General features: G+C 44.3%; 1 protein-coding gene across 2 annotated transcripts in view; it reads left to right on the forward strand.

Moving 5' to 3' along the window:
• ARMC9 (armadillo repeat containing 9) overlaps positions 1-26,882 on the forward strand; it is a 181,877-nt gene that overhangs the window by 14,147 nt on the left and 140,848 nt on the right. For both annotated transcript variants that reach the window (XM_055573725.1, XM_055573724.1), the window contains exons 6-9: positions 4,399-4,491; positions 8,159-8,183; positions 16,624-16,781; positions 22,921-23,019. In XM_055573725.1, coding sequence (XP_055429700.1) covers positions 4,399-4,491; positions 8,159-8,183; positions 16,624-16,781; positions 22,921-23,019 — 375 coding nt within the window. The remainder of the gene's footprint in view (positions 1-4,398; positions 4,492-8,158; positions 8,184-16,623; positions 16,782-22,920; positions 23,020-26,882) is intronic.

Raw genomic sequence — 26,882 nt, forward strand, 5'->3', positions numbered from 1 at the left:
AGTTTTACTGTCTTCTCCTAAAAGGTTAAAAATAGAAAACAGTTACAAAGGTGATGAACTTTGCAATGGAAGGTTAGATATTCTCACAGTCAAGGTTCTGTTTACGAGAGTCATGACATGGTGTGGCTGCAGCTTATGTCAAGGCGAGGTGGAGCTGGGAGAGTCAGGGAAAGGTTCCCGCTGAGTCCTCGGCAGGTCTGATGTTCCAAGACTGAGTTCAAGTTCCTCTTCAGAGTTCAGGAGGTTAGAGATCATCAGTATTCACAGAATCATTTTATTCCCCCCTTTTTTTTCCTTTTCAGTTGAGTTCAGTTGCTCAGTCATGTCCGACTCTTTGCGACCCTGTGAATCACAGCACGCCAGGCTTCCCTGTCCATCACCAACTCCCAGAGTTCACTCAGATTCACGTCCATCGAGTTGGTGATGCCATCCAGCCATCTCATCCTCTGTTGTCCCCTTCTCCTCCAGCCCCCAATCCCTCCCAGCATCAGGGTCTTTTCCAATGAGTCAACTCTTCGCATGAGGTGGCCAAAGTATTGGAGTTTCAGCTTCAGCATCAGTCCTTCCAATGAACACCCAGGACTGATTTCCTTTAGGATGGACTGGTTGGATCTCCTTGATGTCCAAGGGACTCTCAAGAGTCTTCTCCAACACCACAGTTCAAAAGCATCAATTCTTCCGTGCTCAGCTTTCTTTATAGTCTAACTCTCACATCCATACATGACCACTGGAAAAACCATATCTTTGACTAGATGGACCTTTGTTGACAAAGTAATGTCTCTGCTTTTCAGTATGCTGTCTAGTTTGGTCATAACTTTCCTTCCAAGGAGTAAGCGTCTTTTAATTTCATGGCTGCAATCACCATCTGCAGTGATTTTGGAGCCCAGAAAAATAAAGTCTGACACTGTGTCCACTGTTTCCCCATCTATTTCCCATTAAGTGATGGGACCGGATGCCATGATCTTCGTTTTCTGAATGTTGAGCTTTAAGCCAACTTTTTCACTCTCCTCTTTCACTTTCATCAAGAGGCTTTTTAGTTCCTCTTCACTTTCTGCCATCAGGGTGGTGTCATCTGCATATCTGAGGTTATTGATATTTCTCTCAGCAATCTTGATTCCAGCTTGTGCTTCCTCCAGCCCAGGGTTTCTCATGATGTACTCTGCATAGAAGTTAAATAAGCAGGGTGACAATATACAGCCTTGACGTACTCCTTTTCCTATTTGGAACCAGTCTGTTGTTCCATGTCCAGTTCTAACTGTTGCTTCCTGACCTGCATATAGGTTTCTCAAGAGGCAGGTCAGGTGGTCTGGTATTCCCATCTCTTTCAGAATTGTCCACAGTTTATTGTGATCCACACAGTCAAAGGCTTTGGCATAGTCAATAAAGCAGAAATAGATATTTTTTCTGGAACTCCCTTGCTTTTTTGATGATCTAGAGGATGCTGGCAATTTGATCTCTGGTTCCTCTGCCTTTTCTAAAACCAGCTTGAACATCTGGAAGTTCACGGTTCATGTATTGCTGAAGCCTGGCTTGGAGAATTTTGAGCATTACTTTACTAGTGTGTGAGATGAGTGCAATTGTGCAGTAGTTTGAGCATTCTTCGGCATTGCCTTTCTTTGGGATTGGAATGAAAACTGACCTTTTCCCGTCCTGTGGCCACTGCTGAGTTTTCCAAATTTGCTGGCATATCGAGTGCAGCACTCATAGCATCATCTTCCAGGATTTGAAATAGCTCAACTGGAATTTTTCCTTTTATTGCTCTCTAAATATATTCTTTAAGTGATCATCACAGATACTTCAGTGTACATAATAAAATCTAAAGTTAGTATTTACTCTCTTCCTGACCATTACAAGGACCTCATTTAACTTATGGGCTGTAGTTGTCAAATATTTTAGTATATACTTTAGCCCCACAAAATCTGAACTTTTAAAAATTTTATGCAGTCAGTATGTGTATAGATTTACCCTTAGATTCACCAGTATTTTTGTTTACTATTCCATCTTGTGTAGAAGCCCTTCCATCTAGGATCGTTTTCACCCCTACTTGAAAGATGCTCCTTTAGAATTTCCTTTCACTGAGGATCCCTTCTTTCAGTTCTTGTTGTCTGAAAGCATCTGTACTGCTTTCTCAGACAGGGTTAAAATAGTAGGTTAACAGCTCTTTTTTTTTTTTTCTGTGTGGCATGCGGGATCTTAATTCCTTGACCAGTGACTGAACCCATGCCCCTTGTAGTGGAGCTCAGGGTCTTAACCACTGGACCACAGGCAGGTCCTGACAGTTATCTTCTTTCAGGACACTGAAGGTTTTTTATTTTGTGTCCCGGCTCCCACTGTTGCAGTTTTGAAGTTGGCCATCAGTCTGACTGCTGTTCCTTTGCAGGTCCCCTGTCTTTTTTTCTCTGATTGTATCACTTCACTCTAGTGTGTCTAGTGTGTCTTCAGTTCAGTTCAGTTGCTCAGTCGTGTCCGACTCTTTGCGACCCCATGAATCGCAGCACGCCAGGCCTCCCTGTCCATCACCAACTCCCAGAGTTTACCAAGACTCCCTTCCATTGAGTCAGTGATGCCATCCAGCCATCTCATCCTCTGTCGTCCCCTTCTCCTCCTGCCCCCAATCCCCCCCAGCATCAGAGTCTTTTCCAATGAGTCAACTCTTCGCATGAGGTGGCCAAAGTACTAGAGTTTCAGCTTTAGCATCATTCCTTCCAAAGAACACCCAGGGCTGATCTCCTTCAGAATGGACTGGTTGGATCTCCTTGCAGTCCAAGGGACTCTCAAGAGTCTTCTTCAAAACCACAGTTCAAAAGCATCAATTCTTCACTGCTCAGCTTTCTTCACAGCCCAACTCTCACATCCGTACATGACTACTGGAAAAACCATAGGAGTGTCTTAGAGATACCCAAATATTTTATTTTGCTTTTTTATTTAAGATGTCTTGGTTTATGTTGGCCAACCTAGCAGTCCTTTGCTGAGATTGATTTCTATACGGTTGAGCACAGAAAGCCTCAAGCTGGAGCACCCCGTATGAGTTTCCTACAGTTGTTACAACAAAGGACCACATACTGGGTGGTTTAAAACAACAGAAATTGCTTGTCTCACAGTTTATGAGGCCAGAAGTGTGAAATCAGGGTGTCAAGGGACTGTGCTCCCTATGAAACTTCTAGGGGAAGATCCTTCCTTACCTTTTCCAGCTTCTAGTAGCCTCAAGTGTCCCTTGGCTTGTGGCTGCATGATTCTAAATCTCCTCTCTGTCTCTGCATGGCTGTCTTCTCTCAGTGTCTGTGCCTAAATGTCCTTCTTCTTATAAGGACACCAGTCATATTGGATTAAGAGCTTATTGTCATTCAGCCTCCTCTGAGCTAATTTCTTCTGCAGCGTCCCCGCTCCCCTGACCTCAGATTCCGAGGAGATTAAGGCTTCAACATGTCTTTTTAGGGGACACAGTTCAACCCACAACAGACCCATTAGAAATAGAGTCACACACACACACACAGAAAAGAAATAGAGTCATCGTGCTGTGTCAGGGAATCAGACTTTTCTGCTTATTTGGCAGTATTTTTTTGAAGAGTCAGAGAATGCACAGGATAGACCAGTGGAGCGGGGTGGGGGGTGTGGGCGATGAGAGCTGGAGGGAGAAGTGGGGAGAATGGGCAGGTCGGAGGGAGACGGGACAGGATCTCAGAGCCAAGTGGCCGTGAATTTTTAGCAGCAGAACTTCTTTTAGTGGGACCTCCTGGTTTGTGGTAGATACTCTTGTCTAAGAACCCTCAGGAAAATTGTCCCGAGAAAGGTCGTTGCTTGTGATACTTATTCTTTCACTACATAAGTCATTATTTTTTCCTTTTCAGTGAACGTTGTTTGAGGTAAATAGTTTATTTTTAAGGAAGAAATCAAACTAGACACATATCAGAATGCTGGACACGATGGAGTATCTGAGGCAGACGACTGCTTCTTTCTGTTTTTCTTGTCTGAGTGAGGTTTATGGAAATGAGTCCCTTTCTTCCGGAGACTTTCTGTAACTTAGCGATAATTGTATATGCCTGCCAGTGCCACATATGCCTAAACCATACTGAATTATTTTTGGTTTTCAGCCTAATAAGGTTACTTGGCATCCTTGAAATATTCAAATCATGTACAGGGTTATTTTTTCCCTGATTATGAAAGGACTCTGTCCTTTCCTCCTGCCGTGGGCTCTTGAATCTTCTATAAGTGAATTGGTCAAATGTCCTAAAACCTGTTTTTTTACAGCATCACACCACTGACAAGACATCTTGCTTCTGATTTCAGTAACTGTGGCAGAGCTATTTTATCCTGAAGGCCACAGCTTGACAATGTTTGTTGGCATTTAATGATCTGGTGCTTTTCTTATTTTTCCTTCTTCTTTTTCCTTACCTTTAGGATTCATGGACTCCAGAATTAAAGTTGAAATTGGAAAAGTTTCTGGCTTTAATGTTCAAAGCCAGTAACACGCCAAAGCTTTTAACATTGTATGTATCCTTTTAAAGCAAATGGAGACCACCTATGGAATTAATAGTCGCCTCTGTGTGTGTGTGTATGTGTGTGTGTGTGTGTGTATGCACACGCTAAATCATTTTTGTTGTGTCCAACTCTTTGTGACCCCATGGACTGTAGCCTGCCAGGCTCCTCTGTCCATGGGGATTCTCCAGGCAAGAATCCTGGAGTGGATTGCCATTTCTTCCTCCAGGGGATCTTCCCAAGCCAGGGATCAAACCCTCTTACATCTCCTGCATTGGCAGGTGGGTTCTTTATCATTAGCTCCACCTGGGAAGCCCAAGAATGGCTTAGATGGCCTCAAACAGGGATGGTTATGGTTGTGCTGCTTCTGTACTCAAGACTGAATGAAGCACTAACAAAAGCACATGCCAAGGCCTGTAAAGAGTTGACTTCTATGGCACTGGGTCTCTGAGACTTGGCGAGGGTCTTATTTTCCTGTCATGTGCCAAGAAGCTGTCTTGAGTAGGAAAAAAATAATGCCTGTCTTCTTGGAAAAGAACTCTTTGGAATTGTCCCTTTACTGAAGGTCAGTCACTTAAGGCCTTGAGGTCATGATGTATGGATCAACTCATATATAACTTGTCCTTCCAGTCAGGACTTTTAAGAAATGACTTTGTTGAGGTGTAACTTACATACCATAAAATTTGCCCACGGTATTGTTATTGAATGATTTTTAGCAAATGCACAGAGCTGTGCAGCCATCACCATAAATCCAGTTTAAACAGAGGCACTTTTGAGGGTAGAAGGGGGACACTGACCAGACAGAGGCCCAGGACCAGGTGTAAGTGGAGGCTGTCCAGGGAGGATCAAGGTCGTTGCCTGCCCATGGAGGCTCCCTTCCTAGAGCTGGTTGGTCCCTAAAGATGCTTGTCTGAGCATCTTATTCTGAACAAGCATTTTATTTTCAGCATTTTATTCTCAACAAGCATGTAGCTTGTTATGAAATGTTATTTCATGACAAGAGTTAGCATTTTGAATTGTAAAATTGGTGCTTGTTTTGTTTACCATAATAAAAAATTTAGGCCACTCTGCTGGATAATGCCTTCTGCTTCTATTCTGACTCCAAAGCACTGGACTCTCTTTTCCTAATTGGACTCTGAATAGAAATCCCTGGGATATCATGACACATTTCTCCTGCTTCCGTTTCCTGAACGTTCAGTGGCTCCCTCTTGCCTGTACTCAGCTCCTCACCTCGGCCTGAGACTGCCCCCAGACGGGCTTAGTACACCTCCCCTTTCCACTTTTATATCCTTGAAGGTTTTCTTCAAGTTCTTCCCTCTGCCCACATGTTTGCATACCCAGTTCCTTTCCCTCTTAGAGTTTTGTATAAAAGAACAGTTTTCAGTGAAATTAGAACTTCTCCAACTTGGCTTATGACTTTTTTAATACACTTTTAAGAAGTATTTCTCAGGACTTCCCTGGTTGTCCAGTAGCTGGGATTTTGTGCGCCCAATGCACGGAGCCTGGGTGCAATCGCTGGTCAGGAAGCTACATCCCACATCCCACAACTAAGAGTTCACCTGCCACAACTAAAGATCCTGTGCAGCCAAATAAATAATTTAAAAAATTAAAAATAAAAAGCCTTTCTCCTTAAAGGTAACAGGTACCAACCATTATGTAAAGATTCTAAAAGAAAATTTTTACATAATAGATGATACTAGTATATTAATAATAGCACCCACTTCATAGGAGCAGTATGAGGATTGAGTTAATACATGAAAAACCTGATAAAACTGTCCAACACATAGTAAGCACTTGTGTTATTGTTAGCTGTTGTATTATAGTTTGCAAACACTTGTCACCTTTTATCCCATTCAACATTTGCTTTGAAGCAAATACACTGAAGTCCAGCAGGTAACTTTAAACATTATTCCTCTCTTTTCCTTCTTACATATTTGGAGTTCAGTTCAACATGTATATTAGGTTGAATAGTGTGCTAGGAATTAAGGATAAAAGAAAAAGCCAAGATCATTGTCTTAGCTGGAGTTTTGAACATGAAAATGGGTGTCTGCGAGGCAGACAGAATGAGGGGTAGGAGTTCCAGGTAGAGGGAACAGCTTGTGCCCAAGTGCTGAGCCAGTGTTTCTGGGACACTGAAGGATTCAGTGTTGCTGGGGCAGAAGGATTGAGATGGAGAGAGTCAGAGACCCGGCAGGGCCGGGTCGTGGAGGTTCGTGTGAGGTCCCCTAAGTAATGAGGAGAAAAACATGGTCATGTTTACATTTTTTTTAATCACTCTTTTTATTCCTGATTATAAAATTGATCCTATTCCTTATAGAAAGTTTAGAAAGCACAGAAATGCATTTGTTTGCACACATACACTTCAAAGTATGTAATGTTTGTAATAAGCAAGGAGAGACATCTCTATGCATGCATATTTTTAAATATTTTTCTTAAACAAAGAGAATGTTCCCTCATAGCATTAAAATATTCTTCAAAAATAGGTGGTCTGAAAGTTTAAACAGAAATTACCTATGTCCCAGCAATTCCACTCCTAGCTGTATCCTCAAGAGAAACAGTGTCTGTTTCCACAGCAGCTTGTACATGAATGTTCACAGCAGCATTATCCAAAATAGGCAAAAAGTGCAGACAGCCCAGATGTCCATCCTCTGATGCAGGGATGACCAAGTGCACACAGTGGAATGTTACGTGGCCATACAAGTGAGTGAGTTACTGATCTATACTACTACACGGATGAATCTTGAAAACATGGTGCTAAAATGAAAGAAGCCAGACATAAAAGGCTGCATACTATATGATTCCACTTGTGTGAAGGGGCCAGAAAAGGCAGATCTGTAGAGAGTGGATAAGTGGCTGCCTAGGGCGGGATGGGGGACGGGTGGTGAGAGGGGGCGGGGACCGCTGATGGCACAGGGTCTCTTTCTTGGGTGATGAAAATATTCCACTCCTGATTGCGGTGATGGTTGGACAACTCCGAGAATATATTGAAAACCATGGAAATGTACACTTTAAATGGGTGAATTCTATAATATGTGAGTTACATCTCAATAAAGCTGTTACCAGAAAAAGTAAGGAAACCCAAATAAAACAGGTGAACACCTCGGCCTTCAGTCATGTGGCCACATGTGTAGAAGCTGAGGTTCAAACCCAGGCCACCCCGCACTAGCATCTGTGGTCACAGTCTCTGTTCTGTGCCATGTTCTTTTCGTCAAAATCTCAGTTTCCTTAGGCTAGTTGCTTTAGCACTGAAGGTCCAGAGGTAAAGGGTATGAACACAGATTTGCATTTTCAGTCCAATGTTTTGGTAAGGAGGCCAGTTAGGGGGCTTTTGGACGCACAGACTGGTTCCTGAGATGGAGAGAGGAGGATTTCCTTAAGGGTAGTCACCCCAGGATTGAGAAGTCGGTTAACTGTGTTTGCTCTTCATCAGCTTTCAGTTACCTGTCCTGAGCGGTTAACCATCTCAGCTGTTCATGGAGTTCGGGTTACCTGTCCTAAGATAGTTGGTTAACTGTCTTCTCTGTTCACTGGGTTCCGGTTCCCTGTCCTGAGATTTCTCTTTTTCACTGCACCGGGGCTGTTTCCCAGATCGCCCAGCACAATGAGAGGGATACCCTGAGTACTGTCTCCTGAATGCCTGTTTCCCTGAATGCTTGTTTTCCTGAACTTCTTCTCATCCCAGAAGGAGAATGGACAAAGCAACAAAGGTAAATCATCTAGATTAACCGTTTTTAAATAACAACTTCGCCGACTCAAGTTTTAAGTAATGAAATGAAGAGAATTCCACAGACTTGGCGAAAGAGGGCTTGGAAAGTCCAAATACTTAGGAAGTGCTTCACAGTCCTTTTTGTCTGCATTCCTTGAGGCCCGCTTCTTAGGGTGGCTGGTACTGTTAGCTTTGTCTGGTATGTAGGATGACTAAGACGGGGAGAATCCACTCAGGTGCCAGAAAATGTCAGGGCAGCAGCAGGTAGGCAGCCCAGTGCAGCACAAGTGGGGAGAGAGTTGTTTCCGTGTCTTTCACCTTTACCTTGAACTAGTCTAGTCTAACGGGGTCTTATCTCAGCAGCATGTGGAGTGTCCATTCTTATAAAGCGTTTCCATTTTTCACATTCCAAGAAGGAATTCCAGTCTTAAATTTTTAGCATAAACTGATGGTTTTTCCATGATGAGTCATTTTTACCAGACCCCTTCATTTTTCAGAAAGATGAGAAAAATTTTAGTTAACGTGGTGGCCACAAGTGGGGTTCTTGTAGGAGCTTTGTCTCTGATACAACATGATTATGAAAACGGCTGAAGTTACCCTGTTGGAAAGGGTGTGTGAGGTGCTTCTTGCCTTTGCTAAGTACCGATGGCATCATCCTCGATTCCCAGCAGGTGGAGTCTCACTACGTGAAATAGCACGTTTGTCCTTTTCATAGCAGTCCTGCCAGAGAGGATTCCAAAACTTCCTGCCATTGTTTCTGTTTCCTTTTAGAGAGTTAAAGTTTTCCAAAGAACAAAAGCACTAGGAAGTTGTCATTTGGCTCTTGGTTCTCCAGCACTGGGAGGATGAGCAGTGCTGAGGTCCCCATGGGGGCTTCAGTAACTTCAGGTGGGAAGCCCTGGGGTGTCTGTTCTCCACCTCGGGAGCCCTGTGGCCTCCAGCCTGGCAGTTCCAACTGTACAGCCAGTTCCTCAGCCAGGCCGCCCCTCCTGGAGCTCCGAGGGCCCCACGTGGAGGAGTGGCAGGTCTCAGGACCCCTCCTCTCCGCCTGCCAGAACACGGAGGAGCGGGGTGCAGATGTGTTCTCATGGGGTCAACGGGGACCTCTCCGAGGGTCGCAGACCGCAGCCTTGAACCGTCGGGGTAGCTTTGCCCCCAGCACGGTGACCCCGAGGATGAATGCAGCCCCCAGGACGGCTCTGTACTGGGTCAGCGCAAGTCCGGACCTTGACCAGGGCGGGTCCGGCCCGGTTTTCTCCCATTTGGCACAGCTGGAACTCTTCAGCTGGGCCAGCACTCAGGCCTCGCCGTGCACCTCCCAGGAACGCTCTTGTGCTTCACTACTTCTGTTTCTCTAGCCATCCAAGCAAACCACCTCAGAATTGGTGGCATAAAACAGCAATGTCCATTTGTTACTATTATCCTCTTGCGTGGTCTGGGAGTTACGGGCTCAGTCAGTTCTCCCTTAGGGTTTCTCCCGGGTGTAGATGGAGCCGGGTCGGGTCAAGCCACCTCCAAGGCTTCCACAAACATAGGTGTGGTGGCTGATGCTGGCTGTCAGCTGAGCTCTCAGCACAGGCCCTGGGCCGGGACCCCCAAGTGGACTCTCCTTGTGGCCTGGGCTTCCTCAGGGCCTGGCGGCCGGGTTCCCACCCAGGGTGAATGTCCCCAGAGGAGTGCGGATGGAAGCCATTTCACCTCTTCACCCAGGCTCTGAAGTAACTTGGTGTTGTTTCTGGTGCGTTCTCTTCATTACAAGCAAATTCCTGAAGCCCACATTCGAAGGAAGGAGAATTATGTTCCACCTCTTGACGGGAAGGAGTGTCAGAGACTTTGCAGTCATGTTTTAAAGCCACCGCCCCACCTGTGTCCATGGGTCCCTGAGGACTGCCTCAATGCTTGACCGAGTCTGTTCAGTCCCTGTTCAGATTTGGTCTTTGGACTCCTAGGCACTGAAGGCAGGACGGTGGTGAGAAACTTCTCCCGGATTCCCGGGTTTCTGCCAGCCCCTGTCACCTGGCATGCCCTGCGGTTTAGGGGGATAGCTTCTTGCCAGGAGCCAGTTATGTCTCCAGTAAGCGGCCCAGTTTTGCAGACAGAAATAAACATGGGTGGGGGGAGTGCACGTAGAAGATCCTGTGTTTTTTCTACAGACCTTTCATTTGGTATTTCAGCAAGGAGACCAGGGTTCTGAGCCTTCTTCAAGTTCGATTTGAGTTCTCTGAGGCTAGCTAAGCAGGATGTCTGTGGAATTGAGTCTGGCAGGCACAGCGTGGGTCTGCAGCAGAATAGCCCCCAAATGCAGTGTCGCCATGGAGATGAGGGAATAGCACCCGGCAGGGCACCTGTGCCAGGGGCTCGGGCCCAGGCCCAGCATCACCACAGCTAGTTGTCACCACTTTGAGTGACTGGATTATATCAGTATGTGTCTGGATAGGAAGGTTTCATGGGCACAGTAAGGTTTCCGTTAACTTTTTCTTTTCTTTTTTTTGTTCTCTCTTTTTAATTCGTTATTATTTCCCTAAACTTTGGAAGAAGGGTAGGTAAAGTGTTTGGAGTATGGAAAAGTCCCTCAAGAGGAATTATATTAAAAATGGTGTTAGGAATAAAAACTTAGGTTGGCAGCATAGCATGTTGGATTATTATTTTTACCTAGCCATCTAAAAAAGGATATAGAAATAGCATCTTTCAGCATTCCTGGTATTATCCATTTGGCATCTTCAGAAAATGGGCAACTGATCATTTTTCTGGAGTTCAGAGCTATAAATAGTGTTACTGAAAATGATGACTGATATTCCTAGTTCCAAGCCAGGCTTCAGCAATACGTGAACCGTGAACTTACAGATGTTCAAGCTGGTTTTAGAAAAGGCAGAGGAACCAGAGATCAAATTGCCAACATCCACTGGATCATCGAAAAAGCGAGAGAGTTCCAGAAAAACACCTATTTCTGTTTTATTGACTATGCCAAAGCCTTTGACTGTGTGGATCACAGTAAACTGTGGAAAATTCTGAAAGAGATGGGAATACCAGACCACCTGACCTGCTTCTTGAGAAACCTGTATGCAGGTCAGGAAGCAACAGTTAGAACTGGACATGGAACAACAGACTGGTTCCAAATAAGAAAAGGAGTACGTCAAGGCTGTATATTGTCACCCTGCTTATTTAACTTCTATGCAGAGTACATCATGAGAAACCCTGGGCTGGAGGAAGCACAAGCTGTAATCAAGATTGCCAGGAGAAATATCAATAACCTCAGATATGCAAATGACACCACCCTTATGGCAGAAAGTGAAGAAGAACTAAAGAGCCTCTTGATGAAAGTGAAAGTGGGAAGTGAAAAAGTTGTCTTAAAGCTCAACATTCAGAAAACGAAGATTATGGCATCTTGTCCCATCACTTCGTGGCAAATAGATGGGGAAACAGTGGACACAGTGTCAGACTTTATTTTTCTGGGCTCCAAAATCACTGCAGATGGTGATTTTAGCCATGAAATTAAAAGACGCTTACTCCTTGGAAGGAAAGTTATGACCAACTTAGACAGCATATTAAAAAGCAGAGGCATTACTTTGCCAGCAAAGGTCCGTCTAGTCAAGGCTATGGTTTTTCAAGTAGTCATGTATGGATGTGAGAGTTGGACTATAAAGAAGGCTGAGCACCAAATAACTGATGCTTTTGAACTGTGGTGTTGGAGAAGACTCTTGAGTGTCCCTCGGACTGCAAGGAGATCCAACCAGTCCATCCTAAAGGAAATCAGTCCTGGGTGTTCATTGGAGGGACTGATGTTGAAGTTGAAACTCCAATACTTTGGCCACCTGATGCGAAGAGCTGACTCATTGGAAAAGACCCTAATGCTGGGAAAGATTAAGGGCAGGAGAAGGGGATGACAGAGGATGAGATGGTTGGATGGCATCACAGACTTGATGGACATGGGTTTGGGTGGACTCTGGGAGTTGGTGATGTGTCGACAGGGAGGCCTGGTGTGCTGCGGTTCATGGGGTCACAGAGAGTTGGACACAACTGAGTGACTGAACTGAACTGAACTGATTCCTAGTTCTTTCTAGTCTTAACTTTCTTCATCCAGCTTTTGTGGATTAGCAAAAGAACAAAGAACTGATTTATATCTAAATACAAAGAAAAAAGTGTATATATTGTAAAAATAGGGTGATTGATTTAGTTTTTTATATTGTTGTTCAGTCGCTGAGTTGTATCGGATTCTTTATGACCCTGTGAACTGCAGAACACCAGGCTCCTCTGTCCTGCACTATCTCCCAGAGTTTGCTCAGATTCATGTTCATTGAGTCAGTGATGCTATCTAACCATTTCATCTTCTGCCGCCGTCTTCACCATGTGCTCTCAATCTTTCCCAGCATCAGGGTCTTTTCCAGTGAGTTGGCTCTTCGCATCAGGTGGCCAAACTATTGGCGCTTCAGCCTCAGCATCAGTCCTTCCAATGAATATGCAGCATTGATTTTTATATTAGGTTAGAAAAAATTTCTGTATTTTGACAGGTATTGTCTTGAGCAGCCTAGGGGGTCTCCAAAGTGAAATCTCATCTACTCTTATAAAAAAGCAATGCATCTAAATGAAGTATAAATGTTAACTTTTATACATTATACAGGTCAAGAAAACTTGACTGCTGTACTGTAGTGAAGATCTCCATCACTTTTGTTATTGTTTCATTTCATGCTGGAATTAAAAAAACTGTCTGTGACATTAACTGGCATTCTTTTAGTTGTATATATGTTTTGTTTAAAGCTTGCAGTTCTTTGTCCAAAGAATGGACAAATTCTTTGGACTTTTGCACAAATTATGTCAGTGACTTTGAAATATAAAGCATCTCAATAAGTTTTGCTGGCATAACTATGGCAGTTTCATTAAAATACCATGGGCCAAGACATCTCCACTAAAAGTTAACATCTTGGAAGGCAAGGCATCTTGGCTTAGTTGTCCTTCTCTCATAAAACTTTTGACAGGGAAAAGAAAGAGAGTTCTGTTTAATGCTCAGAAATAGAATTGATATTTTGAGCTGTAACCCAGATATCTTACAGTAATGGTCAGGTCCTGTTTATAACTGTTAAGTTCTCTGCACATTGATGTCTCTGGATAGCAGACTATTTTTGCTAACAGAGAAGGAGTTTCTTACTTCTCTCCTGTTTATAAAATTTGAATATTTTTCTCCATGAATGAAACTAATTTTTATAAGTAAATACTGGGTTTTGTGGGCTTCCCCTGTGGCTCTGCGGTAAAGAATCCACCTTCAATGCAGGAGACAAAGAGACACGGGTTCAATTCCTGGTTCCGGAGAAGGGCATGGCAATCCACTCCAGTATTCTCGCCTGGAGAATCCCATGAACAGAGGAGTCTGGTGGGCTGCAGTCCATAGGGTCGCAAAGAGTCAGACACGACTGAGCGACTAAACAGCAACTCTTTTCTGTAGGCTGCTGGTAGTTAGGGCTCTTTTCTCTCAGGTTACCATACTTTGAAATTGTCATAAATTCCATTTCTTTGTTCTCAAGGTAAAAACTCCAGAAATAGTCCCTTACATTTAGTTAATCGACAATGAGTTTCTGAAGGGAGTTTTTTGGTGCAGTCCCATTTCAAGAGGGACTACTTGGGTGACATTAACATTGATGGTTTGAGAAGTCATTTGACCCAGCTAATGGATTTTGGTATTTCATTCATCTGCCACTCGGTACTTGTTGAGAAAAATCTCATAGATTCTCTCTAATATTTACTACCATAAAATGGGAATGTGAATCATCTAAATTTTCATCCTTGAAATTCTTATCTATGTAATTTTGAGTTTTGGATGTATGAAAAAGCTTAAACAATACGTAGTGGAAAAGAAGGTAGTGACTCTCAATATTGTATTAGGAGAATGATAAATGATTTCCAGAGATATTCTCCAGAGGTTCAAATACTGGATATAAAATTGTTTCAGATGACTTTTTAAAGTTATCTTTCAATACTGAAATTTGATGGGTTTTAAATAATAATAATAATTCATTATATGATATTCGGGGTTTTAATAGTTAAAGTATTTTACTTCTGCACATCAACAATTGTGAAACATGAATGTTTTTTAAATACAGTTGGGATGTAGGTTATCATCGTAGCTGTTTAGGATACAAATTAAGAGGAATAGATACTTTAGGGCAGTGTTTCTCAAACATGCAGTTACGTGTCAGCCATTTGAGGAGTTTGTTAACAATGTAGGTACTTAGCCCCTACCCAGTATCCACAAAATCAGTCTCTGAAGTTGAAGCTTGTTCATTTTTATTTTTGGATGATTCTGATGTATTTCAGAGTTTACATACCACTGCTTTAGGACATAACCTTTCTGACATTTTTTCAAGTGATCTACTTATATAGAAATACATTTAGAAAATCTTTGACCCTTTTTCATGAAAGGAAATAATAATAATAGCTGCCATGTATGGCCCACCAGGTGACTGCAGCCACAAAATTAAAAGATAGCTTGCTCCTTGGAAAGATAGCTATGATATATCTAGATGTATTAAAAAGCAGAGACATCACTTTGCCAACAAAGGTCCATAAAGTCAAAGCTTTGGTTTTTTCAGTAGTCATATATGGACGTGGAAGTTGGACCATAAAGAAGGCTGAGTGCCAAAGAAGTGATGCTTTCTAACTGAGGTGCTGGAGAAGACTCTTGAGAGTCCCTTGGACTGCAAGGAGATCAAACCAGTCAATCCCAAAGGAAATCAACCCTGAACATTGGAAGGACTGGTGCTGAAGCTCCAATACTTGGCCACCTGATGCAAAGAACTGACTTATTGCAAAAGACCCTGATGCTGGGAAAGACTGAGGTCTAGAGGAGAAGGGGGCAACAGAGGATGAGATGGTTGGATGGCATCATCGACTCAGTGGACATGAGTTTGAGCAAACTCTGGGAGATAGTGAAGGACAGGGAAGCCTGGTGTGAGGCCGTGCATGGAGTCGCAGAGAGTCTGACACGACTGAGCACCTAAGCATAGCACAGCATAGTCGATTTACAGTATTATATTAGTTTCAGGTATATATACAACATAGTGCTTCAATATTTTTATAGGTTATATTCCTTAAAGTTATTATAAAATAATGCCTGTGTTTGGTCTTTATAATTTTAAAGTCTCTCTTTATGCATGAAATGTGTTCTAAAATGAAGACTTTACATATTATACAGCACCTGGATTGGGACACAGTGAGTTAACACGGGTGTGGGGGCAGCAATAGGTTCTTCCATCAAAAGTGTGATCTTCCAGGCAAGGGAGAAGGTAGGACAGAGGCAAGGAGGGTGGACACTGATGAAAAGTCCAGCTGTGCCCAGGGTGGCTTGGCCGTCTTGTGCTGCTGTGAGGGATGGGGGCAGGGTGGTGGTGGGCTTCCAGGAAGAGAACCCTAGAACCTTTCAAAGCTACTGCTCTAAGGCCCAGTGGGGTGGCTTATGCTTTCTCAAACTGGCAGAGTGAACACCTGGCGTCTTACCTAATTGTGGATTTGAATTTTCTCAGCACCCGTCACGCAGCCCTAACTTTTACTTAAAAGGAAGAACTTATCCCTCATACTCACAGGGCACAAACAGAGAAAAAGACTCAGTTTTGGTTCAGCCATTTTGTGAACTCATGATAGAAACATTGAGTTCATTTCTCATATATGCAGAGAGAGGAACTGAAGTTGTATGGGATTCAGCCAAGGAAGTAGATTTTGTTAGGAAAGTCAGTGATGAGCAGTTGAACTAGCAGGGTGAAACATTAAAAAAATCAAGGACTTTCCTAGCGTCCAGTGGTTAAGACCCTGTGCTTCCAATGCAAGGGGCGCAAGTTCGATCTCTGGTCAGGGAACACAAAGATCCCACCTGCCGTGCAGTGCGGCCAAAAAGAAGAAATTAAAAGATCGGTGATCACAAAGCACTTTGTCAGTAAATGTGGCATAAACAGAAGTGATAAATACATAGTGCTAAGTTCATTGTTATAGTAAAATATTCTCACAGGAGGCGTGGCATTCACTTGAGAAGAATATAATTATTTTTTATTTTGTAGGGTTTTTTAAAAATCTTTTTAAATTTTGTTTTTTTCTTTAAAAAATTGTTTATTTATTTATAGCTGTGCTGTGTCCTCCTTGCTGCACGGGCTTTTCTCTAGTTCCAGCAAGCAGGGGCTGCTCTCCAGTTGCGTTGTGGCAGCTTCTCTGGTTGAGGAGCGCAGGCCCTGGAGCACGCAGGCTTCAGTAGCTGCAGCATGTATGCGCGGTAGTTGTGGCCCATGGGCCGAGTCGCTCCATGGCACATGGGATCTTCTCGGATCAGGGATGGAACCCCTGTCTCCCACATTGACAGACGGATGCTTTGCCGTTGAGCCACCAGGGAAGCCCCTTGTAGACTTTTTCTTTTTAACCATCGCTTTTTTGTTTTGTTTCAATGTAAATGTAAATTGTCTTCCTAGACATGTTGCAGCAGCTCCACCAGCAGCTGGTAGAAGCTGAGCGGAGGTCCATGACGTACCTGAAACGGTACAACAGGATCCAGGCCGACTACCACAACCTCATCGGAGTCACGGCAGAGCTGGTGGATTCTCTGGAGGCCACGGTCAGTGGCAAGATGGTAAGGAGGTCCCCCATCATCCACGTGTCTTCTTGAGATAAAGAAGGGTCGCGGGCACGGATGATTCCTTGCCACCTCCAGCCAGTGACACTTGCCCCCCAACTTTACAAAGCCGGGTGCAGCTGTTTATCATGCCGCTGCAGTACTTCATCCATTTCTCCTGACACATTACCTACTGCGTCTTTATTTCTCTGGCCTGTTCTTAGTGTTAGCAAAGAATAAATGGGCAGCAGAAAAAAAATCATGTTGTGGCATAAAAACGAGGGGAGATATTCTTTTGGTATATAGGAGACCTATGGGTTTTTATATACTGATTTTGTATCCAGTAACCTTTCTAAACTCCATTAATCTGAGAGATTCTTTTGATCAGTTTTCCTGTATTCTAGATTGGGAGTCATATCACTTTCAAATAGTGATTTTTTTTTTCCCCTTGTATATCCCAACTTTCTTTTTCCCCCCACTTAACTGATTAGCTAAGACCCTGGGAGTTGAATGAGCTCATGGGCATGTTTGTCTTATTTTCGACTTTAATGGGAGTGACTTGAGTGTTTTACTCAATAAAAAAATAGAAAGCATAATAAATCACATTCTGGAAATAGAATTTTTTTTATTGGAAATAATGGTGGGTTCACGTGTGATTTTAAGGCATAGTGCAGAGAGTCCTTGTACCCTCTTCCCAGTTTCCACCAGTTGTAATAGTTTGCAAAACGAGAGTACAGTGTCTCAGCCAAGATACTGGCACTGATACAATCTATTGCTTTATCCTAATTTCCCCAGTTTTACTTGTACTCCTGTGTGTGTCTATATGTGTGTGTTTTAAGCTTTATACAACTTTGTCACCAATATAGATGAATGTATTAAACTTGCTTTAACACCTTAGAAATGTGATTACAAAATGAAATGTATTCTAGAAATTTTTGAAAATATAGAACTATGCAAAAATAAGATTAAAATTAGCTGCCATTATCTCACTTAGTAATAACACTTGTTAACATTCCAGACTTTTTTTTCCCAAAGCTTGGATACGTGTGTTTTACAGAAATGGGCTCAGTTCACACAGTCTTCTAGTCTGCTTTTCTCCTAAATACCGAATCATGCATTCTTTTTTTTTTTTTTTTTAATTTTATTTTTTAACTTTACAATATTGTATTGGTTTTGCCATATATCAACATGAATCTGCCCCAGGTATACACATGAATGGCATCGAATCATGCATTCTTGAAGTCATTAAATATCCTCCTACGATGCTCACCACTTGTGGCTGTGTTTTCTATCAGGTTATTTAGCGTGTTGGGTCTCTGTTGTTGGACATTAGTGTTATTTCTAGATTTTTACTTTTATAAGGGCTCATTTAAGTAAACACTTGAAAGGAATCGGTTATGCAGTTCCCTGGGATTACCCCAGAACTCTAGGCCAGAGCAACAACTGTGGATTGCTTTTTGCTATAACAGTTTGTGAAAGTGAAAGTCACTTAGTCGTGTCTGGCTCTTTGCCAACCCATGGACTGCACAGTCCATGGAATTCTCCAGGCCAGAATACTGGAGTGGGTAGCCTTTCCCTTCTCCAGGGGATCTTCCCAACCCAGGGATCAAACCCAGGTCTCCTGCGTTGCAGGTGGGTTCTTTTAAATATGTTTTAATACCCTACACCGAGACGTCTTTGCCCAGATGAAAACACAGCACACAAACGTTCACGGAACTGCTGAAAGTTGCATGGTGTGGCTGGAATGGCCGAAGCTAGGGGGTGGGGAGTGGCATGTGTTGGAAGACAAGGCGAGGGAGGTGCATTGGGGACGATCACGGAGAGATTTGTAGACTGTGCTTAGGAACTTGTGTTTCACCCTGCAGTTACTGAGGAGCATTTGAAATGTGTATCTTGAAAACTGTTCGGGTGTTTTAGTTCTGAAAAACTAAAACCGACTTTTCTTTAGTACAGAGAAGTACCAGAAACAAAACAAAGATGGCTTATATAATCACTGTTAGCAAAAAAATGAAGAAAAGAAGGCAAGTACACTGAAAATTCAAATAGTACAGAAATAAAAGAAAACATGTGTTTTCCTTTTGCTGTCTCTATTAGGCAATAACTGCCATCATTGTGGTGTGGCTGCCACGGCCAGGGTTGATGTGATGCCAGGTGTGGCCCGCTGACCACAGGTGGGACCTGAGCTCTTACTGCTGGAGTGTGGGAGCAGAGGCCCACACACCACCAGGCAGGGGGTTGGAAGGGTCTCCAGTATCAAGACAGGGAGACATGGGGTTGGGGCAGGGGGCAGCACTGGAATCTGAACTAGCTTGTTTTTAATGTAAAAGAAGTACATGCTCATAGTAAAAAATTGAAACACTTCAGAGGAGTATATAGTTAAGAACAAAAGGCCCCTTCCACACACAGTTCCTTAGTCTTGTTTTCTTGCAAGATTAATACTTGGGTATTACTTCAGAACCCTTATGCACATACATGTGCGTGCATGTGCATACACACGTACTACTTGGGGTTATGTAACCCATTATCCTTCTCAAACTTGCTATTTCACTTTCAGCATATCTTGGAAATCTTTCCACATGACCACACACTGCTTCATTGTTTTTAATGCGAGTACATTATTCCACTGTAAGGGTGAGCCATAATTTGTCAGATCTCTGATGATGAACATATAGATTTTTTTGTTTGCTATAACACAAAATGTTGTACATACTGTATATATCCTTATGTATACAGTATACCCTTGAATGTAGGGAAGATAAGCACCTGAATGGAATTGTTAGGTCAGAAGTTATGGGCATTAAAGTTTTGATAGATGTTGCCAAATTATTTCCTCAAAGATTTCAACAATGTCTACCCACCCTCCACCCCCAGTAACATATCAGAATATCTATTTCTTCACATACTTGCCAACACTAGGCATGATTATACTTTGAAATTTTTGCTAGTTGGATAAGTCAGTCAGTCAGTTCAGTCGCTCAGTTGTGTCCGACTCTTTGCGACCCCATGAACCGCAGCACGCCGGGCCTCCCTGTCCATCACCAACTCCCGGAGTTCACCCAAACCCATGTCCATTGAGTAAAACTTGGTATTCTGAATGTTGCAACTTACATTTCTTTAATTATGTGTGAGGCCAAATATATTTTCATATGTCTTTTTGCCATTTATATTTTGTCTTTTAGTCAACTATTGTATACATGTCCTGTCCTCTTTTGTTTTAAGCAAGAAGGTGACAGAATCAGATTTCCACGTTAAAGAAATGGTTCTGGTACCAAAGGAGAGGAAGCAATCTCAGAAGCAAAGGGTTGCTCCAGTCTCAGAAATCACAGAAAACTCTAGGAGTCCAGAACTGAAAAGTGTCCAGTGTGTCTGCCATTTAGAAAGTCACTGGTGGTGGCCTTTACCATGGGAGTTTCCGTGGGGGCCAGGCAGACGGGGGCTCAGCTAGGGTGTGTGGAAAGGTAAAGGGAAGGCACGGCAGCAGACGTTGGCTGGTCTTTTAAGGACCGTGGCTGTAAAGGAGGAACTTCAGGAGGGTGGTTGATAGATGAGGACCTTGGGAGGAGCGAGGGGAAGGTATTTTTGAAATATGAAACATATCTGGACACGTTTCTAGGTTGGAGGGAAGGAACTGGTATAAAAGGAAAGGTGAGATGCACAGGATAAACGAGGGGTGTTTGAATTTTGATCCTGCAGGCATTCAGAGGAGATGGGCTGAGGATAATGTAGTGGGTGCAGCTTGAGATGGAGCCCAGACAACCCGAGAAGTTCTCCACGAGGAACAGTCTTTCTTGTGGCTGAAACAGACCCGAGGTTTCCAGGGGCCAGACAGGAGAACCACAGGGAGAGAAGGGGTCTAGTCCAGTGTTCCTGCTCCTTCCAACCCACCAGTCAGTTGAGTAGTCGTCCTCTTGTAGGCATGAGTGAGTGAGCATTGGGAAGGGACACCTATTACATTAGCACGTGGGAGTTCACCAGGCAGAGTCAGGAGACTGGGAAAAGAAGTGTCCATCCAACAGTCAGGCATAGAAAAAGTCTGGAAGGAAGTAAAACTGTCTGGTGGCTCAGTGGTAAAGAATCCACCCACAATACGGGAAACGCGGGTTCGATCCCTGGGTCAGGAATATCTCCCGGAAAACAGAAAGGCAATCCACTCCAGTATACTTGCCTGGAAAATCCCATGGACAGAGGAACCTGGCAGGTTACAGTCTATGGGGTTGTAGAAGAAGTTAGACACAACTTAGCAACTAAACAGCAACAACCTCTAGGGATTGGCTTGTGGGGCAGGGTGGACTGGTGACAGGTTCAGATCAGATCAGATCAGTCACTCAGTCGTGTCCAACTCTTTGCGACCCCATGAATCGCAGCACGCCAGGCCTCCCTGTCCGTCACCAACTCCCAGAGTTTACCAAGACTCCCTTCCATTGAGTCAGTGATGCCATCCAGCCATCTCATCCTCTGTCATCCCCTTCTCCTCCTGCCCCCAATCCCCCCCAGCATCAGAGTCTTTTCCAATGAGTCAACTCTTCACATGAGGTGGCCAAAGTACTGGAGTTTCAGCTTCAGCATCATTTCTTCCAAAGAACACCCAGGGCTGATCTCCTTCAGAATGGACTGGTTGGATCTCCTTGCAGTCCAAGGGACTCTCAAGAGTCTTTTCCAACACCACAGTTCAAAAGCATCAATTCTTCGGCGCTCAGCCTTCTTCACAGTCCAACTCTCACATCCATACACGACCACAGGAAAAACCATAGCCTTGACTAGACGAACCTTTGTTGGCAAAGTAATGTCTCTGCTTTTGAATATGCTATCTAGGTTGGTCATAACTTTCCTTCCAAGGTGTAAGCGTCTTTTAATTTCATGGCTGCAGTCACCATCTGTAGTGATTTTGGAGCCCAGAAAAATAAAGTCTGACACTGTGTCCACTGTTTCCCCATCTATTTCCCATGAAGTGATGGGACCGGATGCCATGATCTTCGTTTTCTGAATGTTGAGCTTTAAGCCAACTTTTTCACTCTCCTCTTTCACTTTCATCAAGAGGCTTTTTAGTTCCTCTTCACTTTCTGCCATAAGGGTGGTGTCATCTGCATATCTGAGATTATTGATATTTCTCCCAGCAATCTTGATTCCAGCTTGTGTTTCTTCCAGTCCAGCGTTTCTCATGATGTACTCTGCATATAAGTTAAATTGGGGCACTCTTAACCTCTTTTTTTTTTTTTTTTTTGACCACATGGCTTGTGGTATCTTAATTCCCTGACCAGGGATGGAACCTGGATCTTTGGCAATAAGAGGAGAGTCCTAACGACTGAATCACCAGGGAATTCTCATTTTAATATATATTTTTAAAAAAGACATAAGATGAGAAGAAAACGTTTCAGAGATTACCGCCTTAGATGCTGGATATCAGTCCTGAATCATGGTGGCTAATGAGAGAGGCATGAGAGCTGAAGAAAGAAGCCATCGTGTCAACTGCTTTGGTGCAGAAGTAACCCAGCTCCCATTGTCAAGCGCTGGGTGGTTCATAACAAGTCTCCATCACTCACTCAGTTACCGTTTACTGAGCATCTACCATGTGCTGGGCTCTCCCCTGATCCCCAAGACACAGAGCCATACACCTCCTTCATCTGTTCCCACAGGTCCGGAAAGCAGGAGGCAGACCGTTGGTTTTCTTGAGTCCACTGCTTAAGCCCAGATCTTCAGATTTTAAGCCTGGCATTCTTTCTATCATGATTTTCCATCCATTCTTACCGCTCCCTCCTCCCCCTGCCCTACCATGACTTCACTGTTTGAATTAACAAAAAATTGGTTTAAAATCAAGTTTATTTTATGAGAATTCCCTGGCTGTCCAGTGGTTAGGCGCTTTCACTGCAGAGGGCTCAGGTTCAATCCCTGGTCAGGGAACTAAGATCCCACCAGCCAGGCAGTGTGGCCAAAAAAAAAAAGTTTATTTTGCAGGACAGCGGGAGTATGTTAAGTGCAATTACATGACTTAAAGTATCCTATCCCGTGGTCACACCTGGAGAGTGCTAGTTTCCTCATCAGGCTCAACTTGCTAGAGCCCTGACGTTAAAGCAAAATCTCACCTCCGCGGCTGTGGAGAGTCAGTGCCCACACTGGCCAGGGCAACACTCACCAGCCATCCCTCCTCTGTCCTCTGCAGATCACCCCTGAGTACCTGCAGAGCGTCTGCGTCCGCCTCTTCAGCAACCAGATGCGGCAGAGCCTGGCGCACAGCGTGGACTTCACGAGGCCCGGCACGGTGAGGCCCGCAGATTTCACCATGTGTGTTAGTCGCTCCGTCATGTCCAACTCTTTGTGACCCCATGGACTGTAGCCCACCAGGCTACTCTGTCCATAGGATTCTCCAGGCAAGAATACTGGAGTGGGTTGCAATAGATTTCACCATGCCATAACTCTAAAAAATGAGAGAGCAGGAGAAAATACATTCAGGAGTCTGCATTTCAGCAGGCTTTGGAGATCTGTACTTTCCCAGAAGGAAAAAAAAGCTGTTTTTGGAGAGTGAGCAGCTGGAAGGCAGCCTCCTGCGGGGGGAGACAGGCTGGTCTGGTCCAGGTGGGGCTGCTCTGTGGGCACCAGGGCTGGTAACAGCAGGTCAGGAGGAACCCAAGGCAACTTCGTCGTCTTTTACAGGCAACTCCCAGGCCTCAGGCAGGGCCTTTCTTTTTCTCTCTTTAACTTTATACTTAGAGTCATTGCAAACTTACAGAAAAGTTGCAAAAATAGCCCGGGACAGGAGTCCATGAACTGAAAACTCCCTCGGAAGACGCTGGTGTACTCTGTCTGCCCCTTGGTTTAGGACCCAACTAACTTGGGAAACACCAACCTGCCGCCTGGTCCAGAGGCCGAATGTGTGGAGCTGAACAGTTAGGAGGGAAGCGCCAGGTGATTTCTGAGGCACCCCCGAGGTCAGGGTTCCCTCGCAGGTTCAGAGCCCACCCCCGAGGGTCAGAGCCCCTCCCCAAGTGTCAGAGCCCCCCATCATGAGGGTCAGAGCCCGTCCCCAGGGGTCAGAGGCTCTCTCTGAGTGCCAGAGCCCCCCCAACAGTCAGAGCCCCCACCCCCCAAGAGTCAGAGCCCCTCCCGCCAAGGGTGAGAGCCACCCCCTGAGAGTCAGAGCTCCCCACCAGGGTCAGATCCCCTCCACCCCAGGTTCAGAGTCCCTCCCCAAATGTCAGAGCACCCTCCCCAGGGTCAGAGCCCCTCCCCCCGAGGGTTAGAGCCCCCCTGCCCCCCACCTTGAAGATCAAAGCCCTCCCTACATTCAGAGCCCCCTTCCAGAGTCAGAGCCCCTCCCCCTGAGATCAGAGCCCTCCTCACTCCCTCTGCGGGTTAGGGCCCTGGTTTTCACTGAAGTGTTTCAACATTAACGCTAGGATCTTCTCTTCATAAACAGAGTCCTTTTTTAGTTTTAAAATAATCTACCGCATTCTTAAAAAGATTTGGAGCAACTTATGAGAAAACACATATATGAGAAATGAAAAATACAGAAAATAAAGATAAAGAAATTTTGGTTACAATTCATAAACACTGAAAGTAGATTGGTGGTTGCCAAGGGGTAGGGGAAATGGAGAGAGATTGATCAAGGGGCACAGACATCCAGTTTTAAGACGGTTATGTTCTGGGGATGTAATTGACAGCACGATGACTATAGTTAACAATACTCTATTGTGAACTTGACGGTTTCTAAAGGAATAGTTCCTAAATGTTCTTACTAGAAAAAAAAGGTGAGGTGACAGCTGTGTGTTGTGGTAATCATGTCACAATACACACCTTTATCCAGTTATCACACTGTACACCTTGAACTCACACAATGATACATGTCCGTTATATCTCAGTGATGCTGGAGGGAAAAGAAAAATGATGGTTAAAGGAAAACGAGGGTGAGAAAAATAAAAGTAAGCCAGGCTAAGGCTGGTATAAAAAATGCATGTGGGGAAGGAGGCCTAGAATTGGCTCCGGCTTTCCAGTAGCCAGGGCAGAAAGCAGTTACATGATCTATTTATAAAGGAAGAGACAATGATATTCATTGCATCAAAGACATTTGTGCTGAATGTGCAGCCTCCGAAGCACAACGGTAAAATGAATGCCCATGAGCCCCTCACACGTGCCCACAATAGATCGTCTCAGTGCCGCCAACGTGCCCTGGTGCCCTTTAGACCGTGAGCTTTTTCCAACTCACAGTTTAAAAGCAAGTTGTTAAGTACATTATTTTTGAAGACTGGCAGGTCAAAAAAACCGCTGTATGGGCGATGCTGTAGCTCAGACCTGAGGAGAGTTCCTCTCGTGGATCTTGGTAGAAAGGATGTGGTACCGTGCTTGTGAGCCAGCGTCCTTGGCCACGTCCTTGAGCCGCACGTGGAAGGACTGGCCAGCCGCTGCTGTGTCGGCTGCGCCACACGTGGACAGTGAAGGATAGGAGCTGTGGCGTCTGTGCTTTAGGACGTGGCTGCAATGACGTCTGTGTACAGAAATCTTAGTGAGTCGGCCATTTTTCTTAAATGTCAGTTAAGTACACACAGACATCTGAGTCTCAAACAAGTGACTTCTCGTGGGCCCTCTAGGATGGAGGGCTTCAAGCCACCTCCCTGAGGACTGGCTGAGTTGAGTTTTTATGTCCTGTATATGCTTGGCTGTAAGTCATCAGCCTTGGGATGACTTTAAGGATCAGAGTGTGTTTACCAAAAACAGTGGCTTTCTAGGGACTTCCCTGGTGGTCCAGTGGCTAAACTCCATGCTCCCAGTGCAGGAGGCCTAGGTTCAATCAATCCCCTCATCAGGAAACTATTCACAGATCCCACATGCTACAACTAAGGTAAATTTTTAACCATAAATTGAAAGAGACCCCACATGCCTGAGGCAGGGCACAAAACAAACAAAAAAACTGATGTCATATTTAAAAGGAGCAGTATAAAAGGGAATGGGGCACAACATACAGGACATTTCATCCCATGAGAGGTCACCTTCATTTGCCCAGAAACTGGTCCTGCCACCCTCCCGTGTTGCAGGGACACTAAGGTACAGAGTCTAAGCCTCAGAATTCACAGGAGGGAGGGTGAACTCTGTTTATCTTATTAACTCATGACCATTTTTTTTTTCCTACTGAGTCGTTGACTTACCAGGCAATAAAAGCTGCAAACAGTCTTTTATTGTTCCTGTTATATTTTTCTTACACGATGATAAAAAAAGTAGATGAGGGGTCATTATGAAAGTGTACAGGATATTGTGGTTGATCGGGCATGCCTAACGTCAATGTGTGGTATCAGATTTATAAAGTATGCAGAGGAAATTAGGATACAATTTAGATGGGCTGTCCGGCGACTGAGCTGATACGATCTAGGATTCGGAGAGGTAAGTGCGTGTGTGTTAGTCACTCAGTCGTGTCCAGCTCTTTGAGATCCTGTGGACTGTAGCCCGCCAGGCTTCTCTATCCATGAAACTCTCCAGGCAAGAATATTGGAGTGGGTTGTCATTCCCTTCTCCAGGGGATCTTCCCTAGGATTTAAACCCAGGTCTCCTCATTGCAGGCAGATTCTTGACCATCTGAGCCACCAGGAGGGAAGCCCTTCAGAAGGAGATTGCTTTTTTATTTTTTTTTAAGGGGAATATATTCTATCCTAAGGGCTTCCCCAGTGGTTCAGCAGTCAAGAACCCACCTGCTATGCAGGAGACATGACAGCGGCCATGGGTTCAGTCTCTGGGTCGGGAAGATCCCCTGGAGAAGGAAATGGCAACCCGCTCCAGTATTCTTGCCTTGAGAATTCCATGGACGGAGGAGCCTGGTGGACTGCAGTGCATGGGATCAACCCATGTCCAGCAAAGAGCTGGACACTACCGAGCAACTAAACAACAACATTCTACTCTAAGTCCAAACAGAATGCCATCAATTTCAAGATAAATAGGTGAGTGCAGACCAGCCTTCTTTCTAGCCTGGTCCTTGATCAACTTCTCTTCAGGCTTATTCACTGTATTCATGGAGAAGCATGGCCAGGATCCATCATAAAACAGCTGTATCTTCTACAAAATGTAGTACTTTGATCTGGTTTTTAAATCTAACTGCTAAGAATCTGGCCCTCTGTAACCTCATTCACTGTTGAAAGTTCT

Source organism: Bubalus kerabau, chromosome 3 (genome assembly GCF_029407905.1).
Source record: "Bubalus kerabau isolate K-KA32 ecotype Philippines breed swamp buffalo chromosome 3, PCC_UOA_SB_1v2, whole genome shotgun sequence".
NCBI classification, from domain to species: domain Eukaryota; kingdom Metazoa; phylum Chordata; class Mammalia; order Artiodactyla; family Bovidae; genus Bubalus; species Bubalus kerabau.